Genomic DNA, 18,217 nt, shown 5'->3' with positions numbered 1-18,217 from the left:
TGCCATCACCAGTCCCGCGTTGGTGCGGAGGTGGGACCATTTAACCCGGTGGTAACCCAAGTCCTCCCTTGGTCCGTGTACCATGCATTGAAGCATCGGACCCATTGTTGCAATCACCGGTTACGCTAACGCATATAAACGGAGAAACATAAAATAATTTAAATACAATTCACTGTGTCTGTTTCAGTAAGGATGTCGTCCGAATGCCCGGTGTGCAGTCTCTTCTATCTGGCTTTGAACAAGCACCTTAAGCACAAACATGCAGTGCGGAACTTGAAGGAAAGAGGCATCATTCTTAAAATGGCCAGTGGCAGAATACATGTTTGGACCAAACCCTGTCCCATCACAGGGTTTTCGTATGCTGGGAAGAAACTAGACCGCCATGTAACTCATGGCCACCCTGAGTTCTCCCGAGATGAGGCACATCAGGTCCTGGCAAGGCTGAAGCATAGTGTGGCCCTGCAGTTGCTCCATGACCTCCGACAGATTAATCCCATCATTGGAATGGCTACATCATTGGATATAGACAATGAGGAGGAATACCCGGTGCACCCTCCACCCTTCTCCCCACATACCGAGTGTGACGAAGAGGACTGCAGGCAGGTGATGCTGGAAAATGTGGCATTGAGGGCTCAGAAGGATGCCCTCATTGATGAGGTGAAGACCCTGCGCTCCAGGCTGAAAAAGCGGCTAAAACCCAGGAAGCAGAGTGCCACTGCTGCTGTGCTTGAGGAAGAGGAAGAATGTATACGATTTAAGGGCCTGGCAATCTCAAGTACCTCCGGCATAAACACAGTAGCCTCCGGTAGTGAGACCCCTCTCAAGACCCCGGTCAAGACTGTCATGCGGTCCCCAGCAGCCTCCGGTAGTGACACCCCTCTCAATACCCCGGTTAAGACTCTCATGCGGTCCCCAGCAGCCTCCGGTAGTAAGCTCCCTCTCAAGACTGTCATGCGGTCCCCAGCAGCCTCGGGTAGTGACACCCCTCTCAATACCCCGGTTAAGACTGTCATGCGGTCCCCAGCAGCCTCCGGTAGTGAAACCCCTCTCAAGACTGTCATGCGGTCCCCAGAAGCCTCCGGTAGTGAGACCCCTGTATGCCAGAAGACCCGTGCGTCCGTCTACAATAAGCTGAAAGCTAATCTGGCTAATGACTGGCCCTCTCCTCACTGGTCCACTGGGAAGGGACGGGGGAATACCATGTGTGAAATCACGTTGCCTCAAAGTATCATTGTGAGGGTGTCGCACCGACAGTAAAACGGAAAGAAAATTGTCTGTCCAATGTCAGCCGGATAAAAAACGTCCTCATATTCATGGCCCATGGTGTTAACCGGCTGTCAGATTGGCTGTTCCTAAAAGACACAGAGAGGGTCCGTGGCTGGAGCGAGTATATTGTAAAGTCGGGCTGGGCAGTCACATCATCGCTGTTGTTCCTGAAGAATGTGAACCATTTCCTGAGGTACTTGTCTGAGTCAAAGCTCCGGGGGTGCAGGCTCACCCAGTCTGATATGACCCACATCATCAGAGAGGTGAAAGCAAACATGAATGACTTGAAAAATGACAGGCTAAAACGATTAAAAACACTTTTCCCGACCATTTAAACATTATTTCTGGCTTGTAAAGTGCAGTGATGAGCCCTGGTAGTATCAGACTATTTAAAAGGTTACCAGGAGCATGAGAATATCCTCCACAGAAGGGGGGGTGGTGGTGGTGCCGTGAAGAAGGCCGCATATGGATGCTGATGGGCTGACAGAAGAGCACCACAAAATCCACCACCTTTAAGTGTTACGAGGGGCATGAGAATATCCTCCACAGAAGGGGGGGGGGGGGTGGTGGTTCCGCGAAGAAGGCCGAATATAGATGCCGATGGGCGGACGGTAATCCACCTCCCTTTTAGGGTTACCAGGGGCATGAGGTTCTGTAGGGTGTGATCATCTGGGTTTAGTCCGTGGGGGAGTGCTTAAGTCCGGGGGTCTGGGGACTCACAGTGTGCAAGGTTATGGAAGTACGCATGTGAGAGAGACATGCTGGAGGTCATTAGTCCGTCCTTTGGGGCTCTGTGACGGGCCACATAGAGGTGCCATTACTGGTCTCTCTCCTAGAGGTGTGAAATAAGCAGAGTGCCCATGTGAGGGAGACATGCTGGAGGTCAGTAGTCTGTCCTTTGGGGGTCTTGGAGGGGCTACAGAAAGGTGATTTCCCCAGTCTCTGTCCTAGATGTGTGAAATAACCTGAGTTCCCATATGAGGGAGACATGCTGGAGGTCAGTAGTCCGTCCTTTGGGGGTCTGTGACGGGCCACAGAAAGGTGATTTCCCCAGTCTCTGTCCTAGATGTGTGAAATAACCTGAGTCCCCATATGAGGGAGACATGCTGGAGGTCTGTAGTCCGTCCTTTGGGGGTCTTGGAAGGGCCACAGAAAGGTGATTTCCCCAGTCTCTGTCCTGGATGTGTGAAATAACCTGAGTCCCCATTTCAGGGACACATGCTGGAGGTCTCTCTCCCAAGATTGGACGTCCATTGCCTCTAAATAGAGGTACAATTAGGTCTGTCACTTTGGGTAACCACACCACTGTCAGACGTCTCCCGAGAATGGACGTCCATTGTCTCTAAATTGGGCTAGCACTAGTATAGGCTAGCCTAAGAGCAGATTTAAAAATGTAAGAAATGTATCGCAGAGAGTAGTTGATGGCACAATTGGATTGGAGAAGCATCACAAGGATTAATGATCGAGTTGAGGACATTACAAATAACTTCAGGTTTATGGCTGTTTTTGGAGATTAACAGAGAAATATACTCTGTTTTGGCTGCTTTGACTGCCGTCTGGTAGTCGGAAAGGAACACGAAGAATTTCTAAGGAGACATGAAGTTGATCCTTTTTCCATTTCCTCTCTGCACACCTGCAAACGCGTCTAAAAGCACGAGTACAATCATTGAGCCACGGCTCTGAGAGAACTTTGTTGCGTCTAAGCGTAAAAGGAGCAACGGAATCCAGTATTAGTGTGCATGTCGAATCAAACAAAGAGATAAGCTCACCCGCACTAAAAGCACAGTTCATCTCTAATTTACAAATCGGATAAGTATTAAAAGCATCTGAAAACTGTGAGGCAGTCAAGGGGTTAATTGAACGCAGACAACGCGCAGGAGCACGTGATTCGACTCCTACAGAACGATAATACTAAATCTAAGGTGTGTCCTTTTTCATGTGTTGGGCCAGCCACAGACTGAATAAGACCGAAAGAGTCGAGGAGGTTTAAAAAATCCCTAACCAGAGGTTTAGACTTGCAGCACACATAGACATTAAAGTCTCCGCAGATCAAAACACGATCATATTTCACCATGATCCCGGACAGAAAGTCAGAAAGGTCAGTTGTTTGTCAATCTTAAAAAATGATTTCCATGTCAAAAAAGTCACAGTTTGTCTTAAAACTGTTGAAATATAACACTATGAAAAGTACGCAACTAGAAAGACTACAAATCCCAGAAGCCCGGTCCCGCATGCTGGCTCTTACGGAACCGACTAACTCCCCTTGTGTGTACGTAGAGCTCTCAACATGCCCAGACTTGTAGTGATTTTCACCTCGTTCAATACTTTTCGCCTCATTCTGAAAGAAAGAAGTGAAATGTGCCAACGTGACGGCCGTCTTGGTGTGTGGTGCGAGACGGGAGATGTAGTTCATTGAGCGGTTTCACACAAAAAAAGTGTTACTTCAAGTATCATCAACATCTGTATTTCCACACATATTTCTCTTTTGCTGCAATATTCATGTGATATTTAATTGCTCAGACCAGAGCTGGTTGTTACGACACATTTTTATTTTTTTGACTTGCAAAATTATCTTTTAAATTGACAAACATCATGAATTCTTGGCACAATTCAAACAGGATCGAAAGATAATATTTCTCTCGCCATTGACTTCAATACATACTTTTTCCGAAATAAGGTCCCATGGACTGTCTGGGGGGTGAATTTGTTCTCAACTCATCTGTTTAATTAATATTCAGTCTTAAAGTTATGCATACATTAGGGCGTGGTCACATTGAGTGACAGCTCTGTCCAGTGACTGCCGCTATAAATATGGTACTTTACATATATATCTGTTTGTTTAAAGTGTCCAGGTGATGCAGACAGGCTGGACCGGAGAGTGAGAGACAGAAGTGGACTCCTCACAGCAGTGAACTTCAGCACAGGTACAACGACTCTTTTTTTCATACTGTACGAAGAATCAAGACAGATATTGGTGTAAATAAATGAAGTAGCCTACTGACTTTAATACACTGATATACATTCCATTAAACAATACTAAATACTAGATCACCTACACAAACTCCCGTCCTGAGTACAATAATTCATGTATTGTATTGAACTATGAATTATTGTACTCAGGACAGGAGTTTAACCGAGTATTACTCACAAAGTACAGAGTCAAATTACTTGACTGTACTTGTGGTTGTAATCCAAGTAGTACTGAGTCCAACAGTATAAATGTCATGTAGAACTTATTGCAAAAAATAATTTTATCCCTCAACAAATTTAGCAGAAGAACCAGCACCTTACCGTGGTAGAGAGGTTTGTGTGCCCTGATGAACCTGGGGGCTGTGTTGTCTGGAACCTTGTGTTCCTGGTAGGGTCTCCCATGGCAAATTGGTCTCAGGCAAGGGGCCAGACTAAGATTGGTTCAAAAGACCTCATGAAAGGAAAAACAAGAAGTGAGGATACCCGGCCCGGAGGAAGCCCGGGGTCCCCTTCTGGAGCCAGGCCCAGAAGGAGGACTTGTCGGCGAGCGTCTGGTGGCCGGGCTTGCCACGGAGCCCGGCCGGGCCCAGCCCGAAAAGGCAACGTGGGCAACACCTCCGCTTCTCTGTCCCGCGGGCCCACCACCTACGGGAAACATCGATGGGGTCGGGTGCGCTGCCAGACGGGTGGCAGTGAAAGCGGAGGGTCTCGACGGACCAGACCCGGGCGACAGAAGCTGGCTTTGGGGACGTGGAACGTCACCTCTCTGGGGGGGAAGGAGCCGGAGCTTGTGCGGGAGGTGGAGCGGTACCAGTTGGATCTGGTTGGGCTCACCTCTACGCACAGCGTCGGCTCTGGAACCTTACTTCTGGATAGGGGTTGGACTCTATTCTTCTCCGGAGTTGCTCAAGGTGTGAGGCGCCGGGCGGGTGTGGGGATACTCACAAGTCCCCGGTTAGGTGCTTCGTTGTTGGAGTTTACCCCAGTGGACGAGAGGGTCGCCTCCCTACGCCTGCGGGTTATGGGGGGGGAAACTCTGACTGTTGTGTGTGCTTATGCACCCAACAGCAGTTCAGAGTATTCGGCCTTCTTGGAGACCCTGGAAAGAGTCCTGTATGGGGCTCCTGAAGGGGACTCCTTAGTCTTGCTGGGAGACTTCAACGCACATGTGGGCAATGATGGAGACACTTGGAGGGGCGTGATTGGGAGGAACGGCCCCCCTGATCTGAACCGGAGTGGTGGTTTGTTACTGGACTTCTGTGCTAGTCATGGATTGGCCATAACAAACACCATGTTCGAACATAAGGATGCTCATAAGTGTACGTGGTCCCAGAGCACCCTAGGCAGAAGGTCCATGATCGATTTCGTTATCGTATCATCGGACCTGAGGCCGTATGTTTTGGACACTCGGGTAAAGAGAGGGGCGGAGTTGTCAACTGATCACCATCTGGTGGTGAGTTGGGTCGAGTGGCGGGGGAAGCCTCTGGATAGACCTGGTAAGCCCAAACGTGTAGTTCGGGTGAACTGGGAACGTCTGGAGGAGGCCCAAGTTCAGGAGGCCTTCAACTCACACCTCCGGCGGAGCTTTTCGGGCATTCCTGTGGAGGTTGGGGACATTGAACCAGAGTGGTCGGTGTTCAAAGCCTCTATTGCCGAAGCCGCGGTGGGGAGCTGTGGTCTCAAGGTCTTAGGTGCCTCAAGGGGCGGTAACCCTCGAACCTCCTGGTGGACACCGGTGGTCAGGGAAGCCGTCCGACTGAAGAAGGAGGCCTTCAGGGATTTGTTATCCCGGGGGACTCCCGAAGCAGTTGCAAGGTACCGACAGGCCCGAAGGGCAGCAGCCTCATCCGTGGCCGAGGCAAAGCAGCGGGTGTGGGAGAAGTTCGGAGAAGACATGGAGAAGGACTTTCGGGCGGCACCAAAGTTGTTCTGGAAAACTGTCCGACACCTCAGGAGGGGGAAGCAGGGAACCATCCAAGCTGTGTACAGTAAGGATGGGACGTTGTTGACCTCAACTGATGGAGTGTTGGGACGTTGGAAGGAACACTTTGAGGAACTCCTGAACCCGACAACTCCGCCCTCTATGTTAGAGGCAGAGCTGGAGTATGACGGGGGATCAACGCCAATCTCCCGGGGGGAGGTCACTGAGGTCGTCAAACAACTCCACAGTGGCAAAGCCCCGGGGGTGGATGAGATCCGCCCGGAAATGCTGAAGGCTCTGGGTGTTGAGGGACTGTCATGGTTGACACGTCTCATCAACGTTGCGTGGAAGTCGGAAACGGTACCGAAGGAGTGGCAGACCGGGGTGGTGGTCCCCCTTTTCAAAAAGGGGGATCAGAGGGTGTGTGCCAATTACAGAGGCATCACACTACTCAGCCTCCCCGGGAAAGTTTACTCCAAGGTACTCGAAAGGAGGGTCAGGCCGATTGTCGAACCTCAGATTGAGGAGGAACAATGCGGATTCCGTCCTGGTCGTGGAACGACGGATCAGCTTTTTACTCTCGCAAGGATCCTGGAGGGGGCCTGGGAGTACGCTTATCCGGTCTACATGTGTTTTGTAGACTTGGAGAAGGCGTATGGCCGGGTTCCCAGGGAGTTACTGTGGGAGGTGCTGCGGGAGTATGGGGTGAGGGGGTCTCTACTCAGGGCCATCCAATCTCTGTACTCCCAAAGCGAGAGCTTTGTCCGGGTCCTCGGCAGTAAGTCGGACCCATTTCCGGTGAGGGTTGGCCTCCGCCAGGGCTGCGCTTTGTCACCAATCCTGTTTGTAATATACATGGATCGGATTTCGAGGCGTAGTCGTGGGGGGGGGGGGGGTCTGCAGTTCGGTGGACTAAGGATTGCACCACTGCTTTTTGCAGATGATGTGGTTCTGATGGCTTCATCGGTCTGCGACCTTCAGCACTCACTGGATCGGTTCGCAACCGAGTGTGAAGCGGCTGGGATGAGGATCAGCACCTCCAAATCTGAGGCCATGGTTCTCAGCAGGAAACCGATGGACTGTCCACTCCAAGTAGGGAATGAGTCCTTACCCCAAGTGAAGGAGTTCAAGTATCTCGGGGTCTTGTTCTCGAGTGAGGGATCAATGGAGCGTGAGATGGGCCGGAGAATCGGAGCAGCGGGAGCGGTATTGCAGTCGCTTTACCGCACCGTTGTGACGAAAAGGGAGCTGAGCCGGAAGGCAAAGCTCTCTGTCTACCGGGCCATTTTCGTTCCTACCCTCACCTATGGTCATGAAGGATGGGTCATGACCGAAAGAACGAGATCGCGGATACAAGCGGCCGAGATGGGTTTCCTCCGCCGGGTGGCTGGTGTCTCCCTTAGAGATAAGGTGAGAAGTTCGGTCATCAGGGAGGGACTCGGAGTTGAGCCGCTCCTCCTTCGCGTCGAAAGAAGCCAGTTGAGGTGGTTCGGGCACCTAGTTAGGATGCCACCTGGGCGCCTCCCTAGGGAGGTGTTCCAGGCACGTCCAGCTGGGAAGAGACCAAGGGGTAGACCTAGGACCAGGTGGAGGGATTATATCTCTTCGCTGGCCTGGGAGCGCCTTGGGATCCCCCAGTCAGAGCTGGTTGATGTCGCCAGGGAAAAGAAAGTTTGGGGCTCTCTGCTGGAACTGCTACCCCCGCGACCCGACCACGGATAAGCGGGAGAAGATGGATGGATGGATGGATGGAAATTTAGCAGAATACATGGATGATTGTACTCAGGAGGGGAGTTTTACTCAAAAAGTACACAGTAAAAGTATTTCATTGTGTTTGTGGTAGTAGTCTAACAAGTACTGAGTCCAACATTACCAATTGTATTAAGAACTTATGGCTAAAAATCATTTTATCCCTCATCATCAAATATAGCAGAAGTGGCTTGAATTTGTTCTCAGGAGGGGAGTTTGACAGAATAACTGAAAAAGTACACAGTAAAAGTACTTCATTTTATTGTTGGGAGATGTCAAACTAGTACTGAGTCCAACAGTGTATGTTTTATTAAGAACTTATGGTACATATTTTTATCGCAAATATAGCATATTGCATTATTTTACTCTTGTACTAGCGTCAGTGCCGCTTCATGTAAGATCTCGCAAAACATTCTTTTAAAAAAAAAAAAATGTTATAGCAATTGTTTTTTTTTTTTTCTCCATGTCTCCGTAATAATCTGATTGTCTTTGTAGCTCACTGTTGAAATAAAAAAAAACATTACAATTACAAAATAATTGTATCTACAGCCCCTAAACACACAAACACATCACTTACATAAATAACACACTTGTTCTGCAATAATATGTTTTATGTTTCCTGTAATTTTTGTTAGGAAAGGACATGCCTGAAAGACACGACTCAACATTTTCTCCTTCTCTGAGGGTCAAGCAGAACATCTAAGAGGAACATTAAAAGCTGATGTTATGAGATTTTAAGACCAGTACAGGACATTCACTAAGAAACTACTTTTATTGTGAAAACAAAGATCTGCACACCGAATATTTTTCTAGTCTATCAGGACCATCATTTGTTTGTGACGCTGCCTGCACCTCAGAGGAGGGGTGGTTATAGTCAGACTTATAAAGTGTGGCGAAAAACATAGGATGCATCTATTTCCACTTCTACACTCCATCAGCTGATTATTTATATTTGCCTCACTTTAAGAGTTTCACATCACCTGTGCCTTGTACCGCAGAGTTTGCAACGTCACAAATAAATGGGGCCAATCTTCAGTCAGATGTGAATGTGTAATCCAGTGGTTCTCAAACTTTTTCTGTCAGGCCCCCCCTTTGGAGAGAAAAAAGGCGGGCCCCCCAAACACAAATAGTCAGGCTCAGTGGCGGCGCCAGAGATCTCTTTTGGGGGTGCTGTGGGGTAGCTTGACGATTCATAGAGGGTGCTCAAGCATTTAAGGTTTCCCATTAATGTACCGGGCGCTACAGTGGAATGTTCTACTGCAACACTCCCCACACATATACACAACGTACCCGCGACAGTTACAATGAAGGCATGATAATCAGCTCACAGCATATAGGTGTAAGCAGGGGTAAAGTGCTATTTTTACAGGTGGTGTGTGGACCTAACATAGGGGGGTGCAATCTGGTGCACTTTGAGAGCAACATGAGAGATCTATGGATACATCTCTCAACACCCATTTGAAACAGACCTGTTAACAGATTTACTTTTTCTTTATGGATATTTTACAAATCACTCCCTTTTAAACTTTATTTACTGTCATATAGTATTTCATAGCTGTTTTTCATTTATTCTCTTATTTTTTTATAACTATAATGATCATATCAATTTGTGCCTCAGAAATAATTGTTTACATTAATGGTGACCAAAACGTTTGAGACCCACTGAGATAACACTGAGAGAGTCCTTTAGTTCCCTGAGTCTGACAGGAGAGGACTCTGTTGTTGAAAAAACTCCTTATATCTGTTAGTGTAGCTCACTAGCACCAGAAGCTAACAACAACGATCTCTAGTACCGGTGCGCTCTCTCTCGTGCATGCACACAAAATGGCTCGTTCCACACACACACACAGAGCCGAGCTTTAATGAAACACAGAGACCCAGACGTAATAGTACATCATATTATTTTCGTATCAATAATTTTTCAAATGATGATTTTTTATAACCATTTTTCCTCCTGGTCTCTCACGCCCCCTGTCATGCCTCTGCGCCCCCCACTTTGAGATCCACTGGTGTAATCTAACATGTTCAATAAGAATAATGGACAAAAGGAGTGCAAATACAAATTACATTTATTGAAATGTGAACCAAAAGTTAATCAAACATATTTGGAATAAAAAGCACATATGGACAGAAGGTGTAAACCTATTACATGTATAAGTAAACACATTTAGTCAAATAAAATGACAGACTAGGCCTGTGCAGTTGGTATCAGCTTTGCCCAGCATGGGCTCCTCCATCAGGCCTCGTCCTCCTCGCTGAGGAAAGACCCTCAGTCCTCTCCAAACCAACAGACAGGACGTCCATCACACGGAGGTTTCTCCCTGAAGTCTCTGCAGCTCTCTGGACACCAAAATAATAAATGCTTTAGACAATAAGATATATAAAGTGAACTGTTGAATTGCTCAGTTTTTTTAGATTGTCAATACTATTACTGTATAACTAATATCTCAGGTTAAAGATTGTTCTTTCAATACATTTAGTTGATTTTGTCTTTTAAATTGTTTGTCTAAAGCAGGGGAAGGGAACATCCGGCCCCCGGGCCGTATATGGTCTACGAGTACCTATTTTTCCTGGCCAAGGACAGGTTCCTTGAACACAACACGAGTCTAACGTGTCATCACGTGGTATATGTCTCGTCTGTGCTGCCGGAACGCCGCTCCGCAAAAATTGCAGTACGCATAAGGAACATGGATGTATAATAAGAACTGGATACAGCGTGGGAGGCGGGGTCTCGTTCTTTCCTATGAGAGCTGCTCATTGGCGCATGAGGACAAAATGGCGGAGCTTTTGAGAGAGCGAATCGTCACAGATTACCTGGCTGTCAGAGAAAAATAACCAAGCCCCCAGGAAGTGCGCTGGACTCTGAGGAAAATATTCGTTGTGGCCAAACGGCAGTACTACACTTCCGTATCAGTCGCCGGGCCGGAAAGACTTTTTCCCATTGACTAACATTGGGAAAGATACGTCTGTAAATCATTGGATACTTTTTTTTAAACTAAATAAACTACCCAGTATGAACGTTTGTATAGCCCTTATTAAAAACATTCGGTCCTCAAGTTGTAAAATGTGCTAATAACGTTATTCTGAGAGTTATTTTCCTCGGCATTATGAACATGCATCTAACCCACGGGACCGATGATAAGGAAGTTGCAGTACCGCCGTTTGGACACAACACATTTTAGGCACAGAGTCCGGAGCACTTCCAGGGGGCTTGATAAGGAGCTGTACTGTACACACATGCCACAGTTTTTGCGTGGCTGTGTTTTAAGCCCAGTGGCGATCTGTTCATCTGTCATACTGATCTCATACAAAAACGCCATCGAAAATAATATGCTACATTACAGTACAACTACTTCTGGGTCTCAGATTAAAGCTGAGATTCCACAGATTCTATAGGTATTAGTATCATCACTGAGCGATCAGAACTCGCGACAGGGGAAGCAAACACAGACATCACAACACGTAGCGTTACGGAGCAAACACGGGAGATTGTCTCACTTTAGCTGTTGGTTTCTGATCAAAAGTCGTGTTCAATGGCATTAAAACGATAAAAACGCATCTGAAGGTTAATCCATCCAATGTGTCTGTCACTTTGAAAACATATTGATAATACATAATTCCATTTTAATGTAAAAATCAGAGATTTTATATTAGCTGCTAATGGTACCAGAGTGTATCGCAGCTTCCGGTTTTCTAAATCTCTCTAAAAACTTAACTTGTTTGTTGCATCAATCTTGATAAGAAGAAGCGACAATCAAAAAGTCAAAGGTAAATTACTATGTCTTCAACCTAACCTCATAGTGAGAAAATAGATGGATAAGTAAGTAGTTAAATATGTTTTTCTGCATCTGTGTGCATTTAATCATCTCCTACCTCCTTTCTTTTGTTTACTTTGTTTCTGTTGCTGTCACAGATCGTGACTGCAACATTGTAAGCCCATACATCTTATAGCAGTGAAAGTCGTACAAGATGGGAATAATGTCGAAATATAAACAATTCCAAAAATAATGAATTTTCTTGAGTTTCCCTACCCCTGACATCCAAAGTCGTGGACCATATCCTCCATGCCCAAACAGGTAGGTCTGTGTTCATCAGCTTGACACTCAGCTACTGTGGGCCAGTACTCGATCCAGGTTCTTTCTCCAAGTACATACTGATACCTAAGGAGAGCAGAGTGAAAAATATGTTAGCTGTTCACATGATGAAGACCTATCTGTAACATTGAAACATCCATCCATCCATCTTCTCCCGCTTATCCGTGGTCGGGTCGCGGGGGTAGCAGTTCCAGCAGAGAGCCCCAAACTTTCTTTTCCCTGGCGACATCAACCAGCTCTGACTGGGGGATCCCAAGGCGCTCCCAGGCCAGCGAAGAGATATAATCCCTCCACCTGGTCCTAGGTCTACCCCTTGGTCTCTTCCCAGCTGGACGTGCCTGGAACACCTCCCTAGGGAGGCGCCCAGGTGGCATCCTAACTAGGTGCCCGAACCACCTCAACTGGCTTCTTTCGACGCGAAGGAGGAGCGGCTCAACTCCGAGTCCCTCCCTGATGACCGAACTTCTCACCTTATCTCTAAGGGAGACACCAGCCACCCGGCGGAGGAAACCCATCTCGGCCGCTTGTATCCGCGATCTCGTTCTTTCGGTCATGACCCATCCTTCATGACCATAGGTGAGGGTAGGAACGAAAATGGCCCGGTAGACAGAGAGCTTTGCCTTCCGGCTCAGCTCCCTTTTCGTCACAACGGTGCGGTAAAGCGACTGCAATACCGCTCCCGCTGCTCCGATTCTCCGGCCCATCTCACGCTCCATTGATCCCTCACTCGAGAACAAGACCCCGAGATACTTGAACTCCTTCACTTGGGGTAAGGACTCATTCCCTACTTGGAGTGGACAGTCCATCGGTTTCCTGCTGAGAACCATGGCCTCAGATTTGGAGGTGCTGATCCTCATCCCAGCCGCTTCACACTCGGTTGCGAACCGATCCAGTGAGTGCTGAAGGTCGCAGACCGATGAAGCCATCAGAACCACATCATCTGCAAAAAGCAGTGGTGCAATCCTTAGTCCACCGAACTGCAGACCCCCCCCCCCACGACTACGCCTCGAAATCCGATCCATGTATATTACAAACAGGATTGGTGACAAAGCGCAGCCCTGGCGGAGGCCAACCCTCACCGGAAATGGGTCCGACTTACTGCCGAGGACCCGGACACAGCTCTCGCTTTGGGAGTACAGAGATTGGATGGCCCTGAGTAGAGACCCCCTCACCCCATACTCCCGCAGCACCTCCCACAGTAACTCCCTGGGAACCCGGTCATACGCCTTCTCCAAGTCTACAAAACACATGTAGACCGGATAAGCGTACTCCCAGGCCCCCTCCAGGATCCTTGCGAGAGTAAAAAGCTGATCCGTCGTTCCACGACCAGGACGGAATCCGCATTGTTCCTCCTCAATCTGAGGTTCGACAATCGGCCTGACCCTCCTTTCGAGTACCTTGGAGTAAACTTTCCCGGGGAGGCTGAGTAGTGTGATGCCTCTGTAATTGGCACACACCCTCTGATCCCCCTTTTTGAAAAGGGGGACCACCACCCCGGTCTGCCACTCCTTCGGTACCGTTTCCGACTTCCACGCAACGTTGATGAGACGTGTCAACCATGACAGTCCCTCAACACCCAGAGCCTTCAGCATTTCCGGGCGGATCTCATCCACCCCCGGGGCTTTGCCACTGTGGAGTTGTTTGACGACCTCAGTGACCTCCCCCCGGGAGATTGGCGTTGATCCCCCGTCATACTCCAGCTCTGCCTCTAACATAGAGGGCGGAGTTGTCGGGTTCAGGAGTTCCTCAAAGTGTTCCTTCCAACGTCCCAACACTCCATCAGTTGAGGTCAACAACGTCCCATCCTTACTGTACACAGCTTGGATGGTTCCCTGCTTCCCCCTCCTGAGGTGTCGGACAGTTTTCCAGAACAACTTTGGTGCCGCCCGAAAGTCCTTCTCCATGTCTTCTCCGAACTTCTCCCACACCCGCTGCTTTGCCTCGGCCACGGATGAGGCTGCTGCCCTTCGGGCCTGTCGGTACCTTGCAACTGCTTCGGGAGTCCCCCGGGATAACAAATCCCTGAAGGCCTCCTTCTTCAGTCGGACGGCTTCCCTGACCACCGGTGTCCACCAGGAGGTTCGAGGGTTACCGCCCCTTGAGGCACCTAAGACCTTGAGACCACAGCTCCCCACCGCGGCTTCGGCAATAGAGGCTTTGAACACCGACCACTCTGGTTCAATGTCCCCAACCTCCACAGGAATGCCCGAAAAGCTCCGCCGGAGGTGTGAGTTGAAGGCCTCCTGAACTTGGGCCTCCTCCAGACGTTCCCAGTTCACCCGAACTACACGTTTGGGCTTACCAGGTCTATCCAGAGGCTTCCCCCGCCACTCGACCCAACTCACCACCAGATGGTGATCAGTTGACAACTCCGCCCCTCTCTTTACCCGAGTGTCCAAAACATACGGCCTCAGGTCCGATGATACGATAACGAAATCGATCATGGACCTTCTGCCTAGGGTGCTCTGGTACCACGTACACTTATGAGCATCCTTATGTTCGAACATGGTGTTTGTTATGGCCAATCCATGACTAGCACAGAAGTCCAGTAACAAACCACCACTCCGGTTCAGATCAGGGGGGCCGTTCCTCCCAATCACGCCCCTCCAAGTGTCTCCATCATTGCCCACATGTGCGTTGAAGTCTCCCAGCAAGACTAAGGAGTCCCCTTCAGGAGCCCCATACAGGACTCTTTCCAGGGTCTCCAAGAAGGCCGAATACTCTGAACTGCTGTTGGGTGCATAAGCACACACAACAGTCAGAGTTTTCCCCCCCATAACCCGCAGGCGTAGGGAGGCGACCCTCTCGTCCACTGGGGTAAACTCCAACAACGAAGCACCTAACCGGGGACTTGTGAGTATCCCCACACCCGCCCGGCGCCTCACACCTTGAGCAACTCCGGAGAAGAATAGAGTCCAACCCCTATCCAGAAGTAAGGTTCCAGAGCCGGCGCTGTGCGTAGAGGTGAGCCCAACCAGATCCAACTGGTACCGCTCCACCTCCCGCACAAGCTCCGGCTCCTTCCCCCCCCAGAGAGGTGACGTTCCACGTCCCCAAAGCCAGCTTCTGCCGCCCGGGTCTGGTCCGTCGAGACCCTCCGCTTTCACTGCCACCCGTCTGGCAGCGCACCCGACCCCATCGATGTTTCCCGTAGGTGGTGGGCCCGCGGGACAGAGAAGCGGAGGTGTTGCCCACGTTGCCTTTTCGGGCTGGGCCCGGCCGGGCTCCGTGGCAAGCCCGGCCACCAGACGCTCGCCGACGAGTCCTCCTTCTGGGCCTGGCTCCAGAAGGGGACCCCGGGCTTCCTCCGGGCCGGGTATCCTCACTTCTTGTTTTTCCTTTCATGAGGTCTTTTGAACCAATCTTAGTCTGGCCCCTTGCCTGAGACCAATTTGCCATGGGAGACCCTACCAGGAACACAAGGTTCCAGACAACACAGCCCCCAGGTTCATCAGGGCACACAAACCTCTCTACCACGGTAAGGTGCTGGTTCTTCAGAGAGGACATTGAAACATAATATAAGAAAATCCTTGCTCCTTCTGGATACTTTATTACTTGATCAATGGCAACAGTAAATAAGTAAAACAAATATTGACTTGATTTAGTATAAAAAGCCGTGAAACAGAAAGATCTAACTTACGTTTGATGTGCCTCATCTCTGTGAATATCATCTGATGTTCCCATGATAAGGTACGTTTTGCCAACAACCAAATCTAAAGACTCCCTGCAGTGCGGATAACTGAGGAATGTGCGAAGTTTATTCAGGGGACCCACATCAGACGTTCCTGTTATTTAAAATGAGGAGAACAAAGAAAAGGTGAGGATCAAATGGATAGCTAATCATTCATCACAAAACAAAAGTATTTCATTATTACATATTTCCAGTGGAATCATTCTGAAAGGAACAAACGTTCCTGGAAACGCACTTATTTGCCTTCTGTCCAAAAGTGAAAGGGGCTGTATTCTGCTTTTTGGGGTTTCCCTCTCCTGCAGTTATACTGTATGGGTTGTTGTGCATGTAAATGGTCTGCAAAGGCTGAAATCCCTGTGTTCCCTCCAGAGTGAGTTCTATTTCGTCCCTACTGACCGCCAGAGGCGGTGCTTTAGCACTGGATATGTCCATCGCGCGCATGCGCAGCTCGAGTACCAATAACAACAAAGTCACCTGTGACCCACGTGACACCGGCTATATCCGCCGGTATTGTCAGAGGATCTGTTCCTTTTCATCTTCTCGCTGCGCGAGGGTACCGTGGCTACGTTTTCGTAGCCTACAGCGTTCAGGTTTGAGCGTTTGATCGGAGGGATTTCTCTGCAAAACAGCTGGCCGCGTGAAGCTTCGCGACTGACAGTCGGAGCTACGGGTCGTTAGACGCGTCCTCCAGGAGCTGCGCCGGCTGTGCAGAGCCGCGACAGACAGGTTTGTGTCAGCTTGTTGCTAGTGATGGCTGTGTTTCCACACCCGCTCCCAGCCAAGTTGTCCTGATTACCGTCTGATTGTTTGTGGCTTAGACTTTCTGGTGACGACAGTGTTCCCGCTTCCTCTCCCATAAAGTTGCCCTTATGCTCTTCTGAAAGTTCTGCTTGTGGCGTTGTGCCCGAGCTATCATTAGCATTTGAGTCCCAGCTTTGGCTGCGTCCCTCATTCGATTTAGTATGGAAAGCCTTTAAACTTTAAATACTTTAAACCCGTTTTTCGTTTAGATGCAGAAAGTAAGGTAAGTACTTTCTATTTCCTAGAAGCTATTATCTGGTCTTAACATTTGTGTTCTGACTTGGTCGCTTGGTTGTTAGCAGCAGCCGCTTGGCTAACACCTTGCTGTTGAGCTAAACTATTAACTCAGGGCAGTGCTCCCGCTCCCTGTAGCATAGGGTTTGATTGCAGTAGCGCTAGTTCGTTGTATTACTGCTCCTAGTACTAGACTCCTAGCACTAGGATGATCGGCAGAGAACATCTTCACGGCGGGTGCTGTGTGCTCGGCATGTGCGGTTACTACTGTAACCAGACACGGTTCTATGCGGGCTGTTCTCTTTCTTAGAAGCTAATGATCTGGTCTGTAACATGTGTTGATCATTGTGTTCTGACTTGGTTGCTTGATTGTTAGCAGCAGCCGCTTGGCTAACACCTTGCATGTACGGTTAAGCTTAATTATTTAACTCAGCCGGTGAGGGCAGTGCTCTCGCTGCTGCTCCCGGTAAACGCATGGTGTGGTTGCAGTAGCGCTATATCGTGGTATTTACTGCTCCTAGTACTAGACTCCTAGCACTAGGACGATATGCAGAGAACAATCTTCACTGTGTGTGCCGTGTGCTCTGCATGTATGGCCATTAAGGAGGATTTCATCCTCCCAATATTATATTGTCTAGTGGGCAGCCGTTGGCTGACACTTTTAGGCACCGGCCACAGTTACTATTGTAACTAAGGTTCTAAGCCGTAAGTACTGGCCATAATTACTACTGTAACTACGGTTCTAAGCTGTGTAAGTACTGGCCATAGTTAATACTGTAACTACGGGGTTAAGCCGTAAGTACTGGTAACTACGGTTCTAAACCATGCAAGTACTGGCCAGAGTTACTACTGTAACTACGGCTCTATGCTGTGTAAGTATCCAAGCCGTGCAAGTACTGGCCAGAGTTACGACTGTAACTACGGTTCTAAGCCGTGTAAGTACTGGCCATAGTTACTACTGTAACTACGGTTAGATGCCGTGTGAGCCCTGGCCATGGTTACTGCTGTAACTACGACTCTGTGCTATTCTATTCTTTAGAAGCTAGTTATCTGGTCTTAAACATGTGTGTTATTTGACTTGATCTCGCTTGATCGTTAGCAGCAGCCGCTCGGCTAATGTCTTGCGTATACTGTTAGCTTCTTTATTTTACCCAGCTAGGTGAAGGCAGTGCTCTCGCTCCCGCTCCCTCTACCGGTAATGCGGATGTAGCTACATCCCTTTTTCTGTTCGGCGAGTAGTAGCACCGCTCTACTCTTCCCGTTCAGCAGGTAGCCGGTGAAGGCTGTGTTCCCGCACCCGCTCCCGGTTACACTGCATCTGGCATTCGTCTCTAACTCAACCAGTGAAGGCAGTTCTCGCCCCCGCTCCTGGTAGACGCCAAACCGCCTTGTTTTTTCTGTTAAGCAGGTAGCTGGTGAAGGCTGTGTTCCCGCACCCGCTCTCGGTTACGCTGCATCTGGCACTCGCCTCTAGCTCAGCCAGTGAAGGCA

General features: G+C 49.1%; 1 protein-coding gene across 1 annotated transcript in view; it reads right to left on the bottom strand.

Moving 5' to 3' along the window:
• Window positions 1-9,957: 9,957 nt before the first annotated feature.
• LOC117463708 (complement C3-like) overlaps window positions 9,958-18,217 on the bottom strand; it is a 53,654-nt gene continuing 45,394 nt past the window's right edge. Inside the window, exons 42-44 of the mRNA XM_071206489.1 lie at window positions 15,641-15,785; window positions 11,938-12,066; window positions 9,958-10,246 (exon numbers count right to left, since the gene is read on the bottom strand). Coding sequence (XP_071062590.1) covers window positions 10,210-10,246; window positions 11,938-12,066; window positions 15,641-15,785 — 311 coding nt within the window. The 3' untranslated portion in view covers window positions 9,958-10,209. The remainder of the gene's footprint in view (window positions 10,247-11,937; window positions 12,067-15,640; window positions 15,786-18,217) is intronic.

The sequence above is a fragment of the Pseudochaenichthys georgianus genome, chromosome 18, assembly GCF_902827115.2.
Source record: "Pseudochaenichthys georgianus chromosome 18, fPseGeo1.2, whole genome shotgun sequence".
Lineage (NCBI taxonomy): Eukaryota > Metazoa > Chordata > Actinopteri > Perciformes > Channichthyidae > Pseudochaenichthys > Pseudochaenichthys georgianus.
The sequence above is the reverse complement of the archived record's forward strand: the minus strand, read 5'-3'. Positions and strand labels throughout refer to the sequence as shown.